Consider the following 15,542-nt stretch of genomic DNA (forward strand, 5'->3'; position numbering starts at 1 on the left):
CGCGCTTGGCGCTGGTTGCCATGGAAGGTTATCAAGTGCAAAACCGGCTAACATTAGGAGGCAAAGACACCCTGCGGCCTGCGCAAAGACATTGAACCTGCCGGTCGGACCGGCGGATACAGGATAAGATACGGACCCCCGAGGTTGAAGGGGTGACTAACTTATTAGCACGCAGTAAGGTCACACGTTTTACGTGTCACGTTAATAGTCATAGTGCTTTAAATGTGTATGTTTAATATTTTGATTCTACGATGTAATACACGTGTGGATTAGACCATCAGTGACTGATTGTTGACAAACCCTCTGTTTACGTTTATGACGTAACGTGTCCTCAGCATCCTCTTCTCTGTTGTGATGTATAGCACGACATTTGTTGTTTCTGCGCTGCGGATGACTGAGAAAATGACGATGTGGCGAGAGCAAAAAAATGCATGTCCCTGAGTAGAGCATAATTGTATAGGGGGAATGTTTTCAATTTTCATTAGTTTTCATTTGAATAAACCCTTAACGTCGTTTTCACTAACGTAGGTTGCGTATAATGTCTTTATTTCGCAGTTTTCCCCCCTTCTCTCTGCAGGTGCACTGTGTTTTTACAGCAGGAAGAGCAAGCGAGTGATTAAGTCTGTCTGATTCAGTATGTCTGCGTGGCTGCAGCAGGAGGCTGGTTCAACCAGTTCTGCTGAAGCCAAGAAATCAGAGCCCAGAGGCCAAGAGAAGAAATGCTGTAAGTTACACAACGTGAATGTGCTTTCACATTCCACAAGATGTTGTTTTGAATCCCAGTTTAAACCAGCCAACGTGGTCAGCTGGTTTGGCTGGTCTGTTTTAGTTGGGTTTAAGGTACTTTTCAGCTGATGAGAATGTTTCCCACATAACAGTTGTGTCCCTGGCCCAGTAATCGACAGCATGAATCATATCACAGTTGCCCTTCTTATAGTGGCAGCTGTCATTGAGGCTGCAGAACAGAAGTTCACTGTCGGTCTAGATTAGAAATATACCTTATGTGCTACCCTTTATTTAGATATGCATTCTCTGTTATGCTGGTTTCAAATTGCAGATCAAGTTAGAGGCACATTTGTTTAGGGTTTTTTTCCCAGTCATCAAATTGCTGACATGAGGTAGTAATGTTCATTGTTGGGGGTAACTCATTACAAGTAACTTAAGTTACATAATCAGATTACTTTTTCATGTAACTAGTAAAGTACTTCATTACTTTTTCAATTTACAACAAAATATCTAAGTTACTTTTTCAAATAAGTAACGCTACTAGTTACTTTCACATTTATTGACTGACAGCTCTACTGTCCCCATGTCGAGAGAAATAAAGTGAGGTGTTGTGTGCGCTGTGTAAACATGTTGGTTATTTTAGTTCTAGACTAAATTAACATGCATACTGGTAGAACTTGCACAAAACATTCAGTATTCCTCAAAACGAATTAAAACAGTAAAATGCAATCTCAGAATTGTATGCAAAACTTTTATAATTAACTATATTAAATTACACAAATATACTTTATGTATTTAATCTCACTTTATTAACCAACAAAAATTACAATGGCCGACAGGAAAGTCTGAGAGAGCAGAGAGTAGCCAGTTCAGCAATGAGGTTTTTCTACAAAGATAAATTAAGACATTTTGTTTACTTTATTATTCAGTAAAATTATATGTTATTGCAAATATTATTGTTACTTGTTCATTATTGTGTCAGTGTTTTTATTCGCTGACTTTAGAAAGCTTTTTTGCATGAAGAACAATATAGTAACGAAATGCGTTTGTCCGTTTAGGGCTACTGTAGAAACATGTCGGCACATTTCAGTGTAAGTATGTCGATAGAAATGGCTCATTCTAATAATAAAAACATAACGGTTCATTAAGTAAGGTCTTTATACACCACTGAAAACATAGTTATGTATATGATATTGCATTTCTGTCAACCGATCCTCCTAAATATTACACAATGCACCTTTAACATCTTGCCAAAAATAGAACTTATTTTGTTGTTATTAAAAAACAAACAAGCAAGCCCTGCCCAGGTGAGAAAAAGTAACGCAAAAGTAATGTAATGCATTACTTTTCATAAAAAGTAACTAAGTAACGGAATTAGTTACTTTTTTGGGGAGTAATGCAATATTGTAAAGCAATACATAGTTCCCACATGACGTCACAACATACGGGCATTTGCCGACCCGCCGCCATTTCTGTGGGCATGCTGTGAGCAGAACATTAGACGAAGAAGCTGAAACGAGTTAATTTCGTGATAAAAAGTGAAAATGGTCATCTCCTGCTGGGTCAATGGATGTTCAAATCGTGCCGGAGGTTCAGTTAAATTTGGATTTTACAGTATACCCGTCATTAGACTTCATGAATGTGACAAGACGAAGCTTTTGTCAGAACAACGATGGAGGTTATGGCTGGCGAGGATAAACAGGAAAGAAACTCCCTCAAAACACGCAAGAATTTGTTGTTTTTTATTGCGAGTGTACACAAATATAAGTTAACACTTTGCAGTTTGAATGATGTCCTGTATGTACAAAATGACGAGGTATTAAAAACATACAAAAACAACATTGTTTCCACTGTTCGATCGCGCCCGCGACTCTCTCTCTCTCTCTCACTCACACACACAGACACAGACTGACGCACACACACACATTACAGCCTTGCAATCTCAGATTATGTCCCTAAAAAACCCGCGTATAAAGTAGTTCCGCATTAACTGTTACATTAATTTGCACGCGAGTTTTATTTATTTTCATACCGTGTATATTCATGCACATATTTCCAGGCTCGGAATTGCTTACATGTGTTAAAACTCCTAGCCAATACCAGATAATGGTACACATGGATAATACAGTATCTGAGCCAAAGCTGCAAAATCAGTGCTCAGTTTAGCGCATACGGATCCACACCATTTATGACAGAAATTTTCGCATTGTACCTCTCTCTGTCTTGTGTTAATAGAGTGTCTTTATAATCTCTGTCACTTTGTCTCTTCATGATTTTCGTAACATTGTAAATAGGAAGAAATCTTCGAAATTTGCTTGTAAAACCTTGTAAACACAGCAGCTTATGCCCTCAAAGATGGCGTGACATTAATTGGTGACGTGACATTAATTGGCCTGTGGGAACTATGTATACTTTTTAAAGTAACTTTACCCAACACTGGTAATGTTTTCTTCATACCTAATATGTTCATTATTAAACAAAAAATCCAGGGATTTAATTTGCATGTGGTATTCTTTTTTTATCATTTGAGAAAGAAAAAAACATACCTAGATCTTGGCAGAAGATCTAGGCAGATGTCTGTTTGTTTAACAAATGTCTAGAAAGAAATGTAATGCTCCATATTCTTAAAAAAATGACACATTCAAATTGATCAAATGTGACAGTAAAGACAAAGATTTCTATTTCTAATAATTGCTGTTTTATTGAACTTTCTGTTCATCAAATAATTCTGAAAAATGTAATCTGTTGCAGTTTCCACAAAAATATTAAGCAGCACAACTGTTTTCAACATTGGTAATAATAAGAAATGTTTCTTGAGCAGCAAATCAGCATATTAGGATGATTTCTGAAGGATCATGTGACACTGAAGACTGGAGTAATGCTGAAAATTCAGCTTTGCCATCACAGGAATAAGTTACATTTTAAATAACTTATTAAAATATTAAAATAGAAAACAGCTGTTTCAAATTGTAATATTATTTTACGATATTATTGTTTTTACTGTATATTTAATAATAAAAAAATAGCCTTGGTGATCATAAGAAACAAATTACGACCTTGATACAAGGTGTCAAAAGTCTCAGAGATTCAGGTCCTATTTTGTATTGAAATAGTGGAAAGTACCATAAACCACAAACGTGCAAACATAAACTCATACATTCTGACATGCATCAGGCATAAAGTAATTGTGTTGTTTGATTTTATGTAATTTTTGGTGCAGATGCAGTTGGTGTTGGTATGTGAAATTTTAGTATTTTATATTTAGCAGATTATAATTGATAGTACTGGAGACCATAACTTCCTCCAGTCCATGATGTGCTGTTGACACCGTCTGTCTGTTTTTTGTCTGACCACAGCATGGGCGTCTTACATGACAAACTCCCCCACATTAATTGTCATGATCGGCCTCCCTGCCAGAGGCAAAACGTACATGTCGAAGAAGCTCACACGCTACCTTAACTGGATAGGAGTTCCCACAAAGGGTGAGTGGGCAGCTGAATTTAGACAGTTGCAACATGTCAAATGACACTCACTATAAATATCATCTGTCTCCTATTTTAAATGCTCCATTTAGCTCTCAGCTGATCATTTCAATAGTCTATTAAGAGGTTAAATTTGAACTTGCATTGGCAACCAACACATTTTAAGAGGACCTATTATGCTTTTTTTTACATTTTAAACTTTATTTAGTGTGTTGCTGTTTTGAGCATGAATAAGGTCTGCAAAGTTACAAAGTCACTGCAAAGGGAGTTATTCTCAGATCAGTAAGCAGTGATGCTGACCTCCCTGAAACGCCTCGATTGTAGTCTTGAGGTTCCTTCTGGGAATGCACACATCACAATTTATCCCTCATTTAAATAGTTCCCATCCAAGGAATACGCAAAAGGGCAAGGCCTGGTTGAGTTGCTTTAATAGTGTGTTTTCGCCATGTCCAGGGCTGTGTCCGAAATCACATAATCTCTTGAGTAGGTACTTATTTTGAATTACTCCACGACCGCTAAAACGTATGTTTTATATAGTATGTCTGGTGTAGTATGAATGTAATCTGGACATACTACATTCGCCATGTTGTCATTATCATGTGACCTACCAGCGTCAGTTACGTCGCTTCATTGCCATTCACAAATTCTCTCCCGTGGCCTCATGGGGTCCATCGTATGCACACTTCAGAATCTCGTCGGAAGAAGTAGGTTATCCAGGTTCTTTTTGCCTACTCGTTTATGAGTACTGTGAATTCGGACATCCTACTTTTGTCACATACTGTTTTTTCGCCTTCTACATAGTAGGGAAGTATGCGATTTAGGATTCAGCCCGAATGTTAGTGCTTACACCCGAGAAGCTGAAACTTGCGGTTATGTTAAGGGGCGTGACATTTACGAAACACACTCGAAGCGGTTGACCAATCACAATAAACTTGTCCAGCTGACCAATCAGAGCACATTGTGCTTTTTGGTAGGAGGGCTTCATAGAGATGGCGTTAATGACAGACTGGGAAGAGGGGTGCTGTAACAATGTAACACATATAAATAATAATGTGGTTTTTGAACATTCAATCATGAAGACCTATTCTAGTAGACCCTAAAAACAAAACCAAGACATTGTAAAAAGGGCATAATATGGCTTCTTTCAACTCAATCTCTCTTGAGTGCATCATGACTCACAATACAATTGTTTTAATCACTGTAACTTACTTTACATACTGAGTGATATCACCATGATGCATTACAGTTGTGCAAAAACTGGTCAAGAATGTGACAATGTGGAGATTAACCATTATTCCTTGTTTATTGGTTTATTGTGCAGTGTTTAACCTTGGTGTGTACCGGAGGGAAGCAGTTAAAGCATACAAGTCATATGATTTCTTCAGACATGACAATGAGGAAGCCATGAAGATACGGAAGTAGGATTATATCTTTTGTGTGTGATTTAATAGAAGAGTTCCCCCCACAAATTAAAGTTGTGTCATTGTTTACTCACCCTCATGTTGTTACAAACCTGTTAGACTTTCTTTCTTCTGTGGAACATGAAAAGAGAAGTTTACTTTCATACAATGTCCTGTTCACAATATTTTTTACAGTGTTAATAGTGTATAATATGTAATAATAATGTATATGTTTTCAGTAAACCAAGAAACTAATGTGACTAAAGTAAGCCTGTTAGACTAATATGATGGCAGAAGGATTAAGACATTTCCTGAAGGTTACATCAGTGCATTTCTGACAGGACAGTTTGTGTTTTTCCTGAGAACTGTTGAATTTTTAAAAAAATGTTATACTTGCATCCCAAATAGACAATGTGCCTTGGTGGCCCTGCAAGATGTCAAGACCTACTTTAATGAGGAAGGTGGACAAATAGCTGTAAGGTTTTACCTTTTTCTGTGTTCACATCAATTATTTACTTTAATGTAGTGTGGAGTGTTATTCATTTTAAGAATATTAATAAGATTTAGATTTTTTAATATATATATTTGATTAATACATAGATAATCATGTGACATGGTCATCATTCTGTTTTTCTCTTCTTTTTTTTTAAGGTATTTGATGCCACAAACACCACCCGGGAGAGGCGGGATCTTATATTACATTTTGTTCAGGAAAATGCATTTAAGGTAGCCACATGTGCAATTTAAACATTCATTCAAGATAAGTTATCTTTGTGATATGTGATTATCATTTTCCTATTTCTGTGTGTTTACGTTTGCAGGTGTTTTTTGTGGAGTCAGTATGTGATGATCCAGAGGTTATTGCTGCAAACATCCTGGTATGTTGTTTGGTTCGGTTTGCATTTCATTAAACTGATGGTATAATGAGTACAGCAACATAGCAGTATTATTGTTCATTATCTTCTCAACAGATGTCTCTTATGTGCCTTTTGTATCTTCAGGAAGTCAAGGTTTCAAGTCCAGATTATCCAGAAAGACACAGAGAGAGGGTCATGGATGATTTCCTGAAACGCATCGAATGTTATAAAGTCACTTACCAACAACTAGATCCTGATGAATATGAGAAGTAAGAATGATTCGAAAATCAAACATTATTTTGGCATATCGTATGTATGTATGTACATACATTTTCTTTGGAATAAATCTTCTATCTATTTTTCCTTCAAATTGCCACAATTTCGCTATTTTAAAGGTTCCTAATTTTGTTTTTGGAGGTCTCCTACAATAGGTTTACATGCATCCAAGGTAAAAAAATACTGTAATTTTCTCATAATATACATTGCAGCATCACCTCTTTTCTCACAGTGTCTAAAACAGTTCGATAAAGGTTTCTGTCTCTCTAAACTTCTCCTTTCCGAGAGCCTACTCTGCTCTGATTGGTCAGATGGCCCAGTTAAGTCTGTTGTGATTGGTCTACAGCTTACAGCGCATGTCGAAAACGAAATGCCCATTACCATATCTGAATTTTCCGGAGGCTTCCTCAGCACTTGTATACACAGTGATACGAACAGTTACAATGGCGTCGGCTTTACCATATCAATACGAGTCCTCATCATTTGGAAGTGCATGCAAAGTGGATTTGCTTGAGAGACACATGCAGTGTCTTCTCGACATGTCGACAACACAAACCAAACTCTTCCAGGTCTCCTCTAGGTCAAGTAGATGTTGTTTGTGGGCAGCCAATGAAGACCATAAGCTGGCAGTATGCAAATTTGTTATAAACCTACATAGGTTTGTGCAGGAAGTAAGACTGGAGTTACTGACGACTCATTTCAGGCAGTTCAGAATCAGTTCTTTCGTTTGGGAAACAATAACACTTTGATGTTTGAAACTTTGCAGACCTTTTACATTCACAAACAGCTGTATTACACACTAAATGGAAGGTAATATCCAAAAAAGCATAACAGGGGCACTTTGAACATTATGATCAGGAAAAGACGATCTTAAAATGTACTTTTTTTTTCTCCAGAGACCTGTCCTTCATCAAGGTGATGAACGTGGGCCGTCGGTTCCTGGTAAACCGTGTTCAGGACTACATCCAGAGCAAGATTGTCTACTACCTCATGAACATCCACGTACACTCCCACTCCATCTACCTCTGCAGGCACGGAGAAAGCGAGCACAACGTCCAGGGTCGCATCGGAGGAGATGCTGAACTCTCCTCCCGGGGGAGACAGGTCTAGACTCATTCATTGCTGCCTTTATAGTAGTTATTCATCAGAAGATGCTTAACTTTCTCTCTCCTTTGCATGTAGTTTGCGAGTGCCCTGCGTGGGTTCATTAAGGAGCATATTAAGCTCTCTGACTTGAAGGTTTGGACCAGCCAGTTAAGGAGAACCATCCAGACAGCTGAGGAGCTGGGAGTTCCCTATGAGCAGTGGAAAATCCTCAATGAGATAGATGCTGTTAGTATGCCCAGGTCTCAGTGGAGATTACATGCAGTTTAGATGTATTGTATGTTCATTCATCAGCAATTTTTGCTCTGAAACAGGGTGTATGTGAGGAGATGACCTATGAAATGATCCAGAACACATTCCCAGAAGAGTTTGCTTTAAGGGATCAGGACAAGTACCACTACAGATATCCAGGAGGAGAGGTACAGCATGTCATGAACTTCTCACAAGTTCTTCAGATTATGTCTCTCTGAGACATATTTCAAAAGTATTTCAGAGTGTATCAAAATGCTCTCTTTTCTTGTAGTCATATATGGACCTGGTTCAGCGACTGGAACCTGTGATTATGGAGCTTGAGAGACAAGGCAATGTACTAGTTGTCTGCCATCAGGCGGTTATGCGCTGCCTACTAGCCTATTTCTTGGACAAGAGTGCAGGCAAGATGCATTTGCATTTTGAAAATCCTAAAACACTCAAAAAAACTGACTAATCTTTGCAAGTGTCCCTGGCTTTATACATATGTAAATATATATATACAGTTATATTTTTATCTCACCTTAAACCACAATTTCAACAAGACCATATGATTTCAATAAGACCATTATATATATATATTTATTCAAGACCATATATATCATAATATGCAACAACAGATCACAGAAATGTACATCAACTGAAACCTATTTTTATATTTTGTCTCAGATGATCTCCCCTATTTGAAATGTCCCCTTCACACTGTCATGAAGCTCACTCCTGTTGCCTATGGTGGGTTGGACAGTTGATTCGTCACTTTTACAAACATACACATGGAAATTCTGTTCACAAACGAATTTGGATGATGTTTTAGGTTGCAAAGTGGAAATGTTTTATCTGAATGTGGAGGCAGTGAATACACATCGGGACCGACCACTGGTGAGTCCACATCTGTCTCTGTGGTGTTCTCTCTTTCAGTATGAAATATTAATGGAGGTTATTAAATATTCATTTTAAAATAATTGGTGCCACATTTATCTCTCAAATTTGAATTTTTCTTCAGTAATGTTTTTGAAACTTCAAAACAAACATGCTATGTTTCTTATGGTACAGCTTTTGATATCTTATAGGCTTTCTATTGATTGGGAATTACAATTTCATCACTGCATGTTTGCTGTCTTTGATGCTTGTTTTTCTTGGAGAACCTTGGTTAAAGCATTTTTCTGGGTTCAATATAACTTAATCTCTATCTACAGCATCTGTGATGTGCTGTCAATTACCACAGGAAATAATTTTGACTGATTTCAAACACTAATTCATCCTCCTGGAGCAATAGTCCCACCTCTACTCCAACTTTACAGCTCAAATAATATGTTTGTAGAAAAACTGCTACAAGTTCTTTAACAACACGTGTGTTTTTAAACCATGTATGCCTTGCCTCATAGACTTCTACTCTAAGCAGTGTAAAATTTGTAAAAATTGTTTTAGTTCATTTAAAAAAATAAAAAAGCTGAAATGAATTTAAACTTAAATTATGATAATATTTAAATGTTGCCTCTGCAATTAACTGAAATAAGATGCTAAAATAACTAAAATATTATTGAATTATAAATATTATCTATTAACTATTAAAATGACAAAAGCACATGGCAAAATTACTTAAAGGGATACTCCACTTTTTTTGGAAATAGGCTCATTTTACAACTCCCCCAGAGTTAAACAGTTGAGTTTTACCGTTTTCGAATCCATTCAGCCGATCTCTGGGTCTGGCGGTACCACTTTTAGCATAGCTTAGCATAGATCATTGAATCGGACAAGACCATTAGCATCTCTCTCAAAAAAATGACCAAAGAGTTTCGATATTTTTCCTATTTAAAACTTGACTCTTCTGTAGTTACATTGTGTACTAAGACCGACGGAAAATGTAAAGTTGCGATTTTCTAGGCTGATATGGCTAGGAACTATACTCTCATTCCTGCGTAATAATCAAGAAACTTTGCTGCCGTACCATGAGTCCAGCAGGCGTAATGATATGACGCAGCACCTGAAAATAGTCCCCAGCTCGGTAACTTCCAACGTGACCGGGACTAAGTTTGTCTAACCTATTAGACCTATTTTCAGGCGCTGCGTCATATCATCGCGCCTGCTGGACTCATGGTACGGCAGGAAAGTTTCTTGATTATTACGCAGGAATGAGAGTATAGTTCCTAGCCATATCAGCCTAGAAAATCGCAACTTTTCATTTTCACGATGCTTAGTACACTATGTAACTACAGAAGAGTCAAGTTTTAAATAGGAAAATTATCGAAACTCTTTGGTCATTTTTTTGAGAGAGATGCTAATGGTCCTGTCCGATTCAATGATCTATGCTAAGCTATGCTAAAAGTGGTACCGCCAGACCCGGAGTTTGGCAGAATGGATTCGAAAATGGTAAAACTCAACTGTTTAACTCTGGGGGAGTTGTAAAATGAGCCTATTTCCAAAAAAAGTGAAGTATCCCTTTAAGCTAAAATCAGATTGAAAACTGAAAATATATATTAAAAAAGTTGATTCAAAATATTAATACTTAAAGGACAATGATTCGAAGTGCGTCACTGTAAAAACACTGTATTTTTTGTTATTTCTAACTGAATGATGGGTCAAAATTGTTGTCTATGGTAACTTGTTAACCCATAACACTCTTTAAGCTATGTTCTCTGTTGTTTAATCAAACTGTCAGTCAAATGGTTTGATTAAAAATCTTCTTCCTCTCGTGCTTATTCACCTCATCAGAGTGAGGTTCAGCCTTCCCCTGTATATGTTGATTTACAAGATTATTTGTACAGTTGTGATATAGTTTTGTGTGTACATCACAGTTATGATGTCTCAGCAGCCTGTGGTTGTAATGTAACTCTGCGTTTGTGTTGTGAGTTATGCTTATCCATGTGTCAAACGCTCCATTGAACGGCATTGTGCTTTAGTGATGTATTCTTCATCGCTGTAGACACGTTTGATGTTTTAGAACATTAGAACATAGTTATTTATCATACTTTTTAGTCTGTGTATATTGATTAATGTGGATTATCTTTGGGAATACTTGGAGTTGTGGAGACTGAAGACGCTATTGAGATGTGTGCTAAAGGTCTTTAAAGGTGAGCTATATGTGTAGGCCAGCGATGTCCACACTCGGGCCTGGAGGGACGCTGTCCCGCAGAGTTTAGCTCCAACTTGCCTCAACACACCTGCCTGGAAGTTTCTAGTATGCCTAGTAAGACTCGGGTGTGTTTAATTGGGGTTGGAGCTGAGCTCTTCAGGACAGTGGCCCTCCAGGAGCAGGATTGGACACCCCTGGTGTAGGCGGTCTCTCTTTTTAACCCAGCCAGTCTCTCCCATCTCAAACCAGGGGAAAGTCAGACGAGACTCTGCCCCTCTGCTGCTAAGGCGGAATAGTTACACCCCACTTTCCAGTCATGACCAGGTTAAGCGGCCCCGTCTCTACAGCGCTGGCAACCGGTCCTGGCTGCCCCTCACCCCCTCCCCCACCGCCCTGCACTTCCCTGACACACCAGACGGGGCGCTGCTGCTTCAGCAAAGCCAAGTTAGTGTCAGAATCTGAAGCCCTGGGATATTAAATGGCCTCGGTTGACCCAGTGATGTCCTGACATGAACCCACCCTCACCCTGGTGTTCTGAATCACCTGTGAATGTCACACCCAGTACTGATTGTGCTAAATGCATGCAATACTTTCAGTTTGGCAGTCTCCTCTATTTTGTTCCTTGTTTTTTATGTAAGAGCATGTTCTTAACTCCTTGTTCAGCTTGAGCTTCTTTTTTTTTTTTTTGCTGTATGGGTAAATGCCACAGGCCATACAATATCCATAACTTACCAGCTAACAGTTCTAATTGGCATTATCCTACATATCTTTATAGCAACAACAAAATATTTTTTTCTTTTTCTGGATTATTTCTCCCTAAGAAAATCAGTCAGTTGTTGCCAATATATTTAATGTGCTTACAGGAATAGTTTTCCCAAAAATGAAAATTGTGTCATCATTTACTCATCCTTTGTCATCAAAGATTTTTCTTTTCCGTGGAACATAAAAAATGAGAATTTTAGCTGCTCTTTTCCACACAATGAAAGTGAATGGTGACCAAAAAAGTCATTTTTAAATCATACAGTACTGCATATTCAAATTGCAAAAAAGATTTGAGGCTGTATTACAGAAACTTCCTATCTGAATTCTCGACTTCTCAAGTTCTATTTGCGTGTGAAATTACCTTGCTTAATAAAAAGATGGGATTCTTACTCATTAGCTTTCATTGTATGGAAGCGAGCAGAGCAACATGTTTTATTTCATGCAGAAAAACAAAAGTCTTATGGGTTTGGAATGACATGAGGGTGAGTAAATGATGACCTAATTTTCATTTTTGGGTGAACGGTCTCTTCAAACTGATGTTGTGCCTCCATGTCCATGTTTTACTCTGAACATGCAAATTTGTCCTTGCGCTTCAGTTGTCTTCTCCATATTTGTCTCTCCTCTTCCCCCTTCATCCTTCATCCTTCTCTCTGTTCTCACAGTCTCGTGTGGTTGGCAGTCATCTGTAAGTAAATTTAATCGATATATGCGTGATGTCACAATCATTTATGTTGATTATTGGTTGTCTTTTCTGCCAGCTTTCTTATAACCTGCATTTATGTTGGAAGATTCGATCACAATCATGTTTTTATATGTGTAGTTGCTATATCATGTCTTTGTAGAGAATTCTGTTTACCTTTTCAAATGCTTAAATAAGTTGTTACACCAAGTAAAATACTAGTAATACAATGCAAGCACATTTATTTTTTTTATTTATAAAAAAAGTAGTTTGAAATGTCTTTTAAATTGAAATCTAAAGGGGCCTATATATTTTCTCAAGATAGTGACAGTATTTTTGATTTATATTATAGAATTTGATACTGATACTCCTTATATTTAAGTTTAACTTTATCTCTCTCTCACTTTTTTTTTTTTTTTTTTTGAGGACTCCTTGTGTGAAGGAATCAACTTTGACTGCCCAGACGAAGCTAATGACTGTTTCCGCTTCTGAATGAGATGGGAAAATTTCCAAAATCCTGCATGACACTGAAACTTTGCTTTTAGATTCCCAACCTCCTGCTTGCTTTATCAGTGTTAGGATACATTTCCCATCAACCCCCTGCATGACACATCCCCACTGAATGATGGAATGTATATGAATGATATGAATATATATATTTATGACCCAACAAAGAATATTTATTTTAAGTGATGATGCCTTATTGAAGATTGAACAAAGGAGAATCCTCTCTATGATCCTCTTGAATGTTCTCTGATAAAACTTGAACACAACGTGGGTTGTGCAACTGATGCTGACCTCCATACAGAATCTGTGTTGCAACACAATGTTGTTTGCAATAAAGCATTTTCACAATCATAACTATTACAACATCTTCATATATACCATAGTTAGTCATCAGAAAGAAAACAAGTCTTATTCAGGGAACTAATGGAAGACAGATAGAGGAAAGGTTTGTTTTGTGGCTTCAAGGAATGCACTAAACTGAGAGTACAATGAAATATTATTTAGTCTTGTATATTTTCTTAATAAGAATGATATTTATGGGATATTGTACAAAGTTAGCTACTTGTATGATATTTTTATAGAAATGTATTTGTGTGGCATATTATGTCAAAATGACAGGGATTTGTAGGATTCTGTATGTAAAATGGGTATATTTTATAGGGAAGGTCACTGCTGATGATGCTAGCAAATATAGTTGTTTTTATTAAGGTTTTGAATGTAATATGTGCTTTTTAAGATAGGAATGTTTTCTCTGGTTATGCGTTTGTTAAAACTGGAATTACTAACTTGACAAGTCGTTTTATATTTCCATGTGAGGAGCTGCACTATTCTCAACAGCATGTCATCAACCAGTGACACTGGATAAAATAGTTGATTGATGCATAAAATCCCTATAGACTTTTGGTGGTTTAATGTTGAGGCAAAAAATGTCATGGTACTGTTCACTACTACTTTCCATTTTTATTTTACATGTTTAATCAAATTTTTGCCTGACTACATCATTTGACTAATGTATTTTTTAAAAGTAACCCCATGTGGTCTGAAATAAGGTTATAAATGCTGCATCCATGCACAATAATTACAAATACATTAGCAAAGTCCTGCAGAATTGTGTTCAAAATGGTTAGAATGGAGCATAGCATGTCACAACTTCACGTCAACTTTTCAATTTCATGTCAATACCCATGATCAGTGTCCAGGAGATTTACACAATCAGCACTTGTTTATGTCCGTTATATTTGTTCAACGCTGCAGCATAAAACTAGCAAAAATCAAGGTGCAGTTAAGGTATCCAAGCATGCATTACCCTTAATGACTGTTGTGATGGCGCGGTACATATTGCACACAATGTGACTCAACTATTATAAATTATACTTGCTGTTACAATGGCATTGCCACACAATATATTATATTCAGACCTTAGAATGTTGCCTGTAACAATGCTTTTCTCAAATACACACAATTAAACAGCTCCTGTTATGTCAGACTTCTATTGTTGTGCAAGTCTTATTTTGTGTGCGTGCGTGTTGCATTATAGCAACCAGATGGCGCCAAAACACTTTACTTATGAGGTCTCTTGATGAAAAACGGATAAAGGATGTGTTACTTTATATTTAAGCAATGAGATAGGCTAGGCTACTAGAAACTGTGCTATATTGTGAAGAAAATGAATTCTCCTTCAAGTCAAATCCCTGACCAGAGCGTTACTACACAATTATCTATGCAAGAAGTTGCTAAACGATGTAAACAGGTGACGAACAATCAGAAGCCAGGACAGGAACTTTTGTTTTATAGACGAATATTTTTATCATCTCAGTTCATAATACAATGTTGTTCCTTTATACTCATTTTTTTTTTTTGTCGTGAATTATCTGTCCTAAATAACATTTGCCAGTGATATCCAGCCTGGCCATTGCACTCCACCTATATCACAACAGTGTGACTGACAGAAATGAATGGTTGCACCTGGAACACACACACACTGACCTCTTGGTGTTACATAACCCTGATGGAGATAGAGGAGAACCACAAGAGAAGTATTAACTTCTGAGTCACTGCAGGTAAAGGAAGAAATATCTAATCTCTGATATCTAAAAGTGCTATGATTACAATGCCACCTTTTCTGAATGCAACACACTCTTCCTCTTATTTGTCTGTTTATATGCTAAACGTATTGTCTTTTGAATGTGGTGCAAAAAAAAATCCTTAGTCTCTCTTTAAAATGAATGTGTCAGTTTCATTTCATGCATCAGTGAGAGCTGAAAAGTGCAGGTGCTTCATAAGAGCATGTTAAAAAGCCCATGAAAACTGTTTGAGGTTTCACTTCAGCACTAGTGTTCCAGTCTGACCACAATAGCACGGTTGTCCTATCTAGGGATGATTACATAGATCAACTTTCTGTTATTTATTTTTCCTCTCTTTCCCCCC

At 37.2% G+C, this 15,542-nt stretch overlaps 1 protein-coding gene across 7 annotated transcripts; it reads left to right on the forward strand.

Annotated features, from left to right (window-relative positions):
* The first annotated feature begins 37 nt into the window (after nucleotides 1-37).
* Nucleotides 38-13,466, forward strand: pfkfb2b (6-phosphofructo-2-kinase/fructose-2,6-biphosphatase 2b). Of its 7 annotated transcripts, none has more exons than XM_084101135.1 (18): nucleotides 38-174; nucleotides 578-724; nucleotides 3,947-3,961; nucleotides 4,083-4,208; nucleotides 5,530-5,626; nucleotides 6,017-6,083; nucleotides 6,260-6,334; nucleotides 6,430-6,486; nucleotides 6,610-6,734; nucleotides 7,638-7,845; nucleotides 7,924-8,073; nucleotides 8,160-8,264; nucleotides 8,369-8,498; nucleotides 8,764-8,826; nucleotides 8,909-8,973; nucleotides 11,417-11,611; nucleotides 12,526-12,614; nucleotides 13,035-13,239. In XM_084101135.1, exons 2-18 carry the CDS (start codon nucleotides 637-639, stop codon nucleotides 13,102-13,104), a joined length of 1,725 nt encoding a protein of 574 aa, XP_083957261.1. In that variant the 5' UTR covers nucleotides 38-174; nucleotides 578-636; the 3' UTR covers nucleotides 13,105-13,239. The 7 variants fall into 7 exon arrangements, with proteins under 7 accessions (XP_083957261.1, XP_083957262.1, XP_083957264.1 ...); XM_084101136.1 differs by having other exon boundaries at nucleotides 12,592-12,614; XM_084101138.1 differs by lacking the exon at nucleotides 12,526-12,614 and having other exon boundaries at nucleotides 13,035-13,466.
* Nucleotides 13,467-15,542: the final 2,076 nt, after the last annotated feature.

This window comes from Abramis brama (genome assembly GCF_963993115.1).
Source record: "Abramis brama genome assembly, chromosome: 23".
Classification (NCBI taxonomy): Eukaryota; Metazoa; Chordata; class Actinopteri; order Cypriniformes; family Leuciscidae; genus Abramis; species Abramis brama.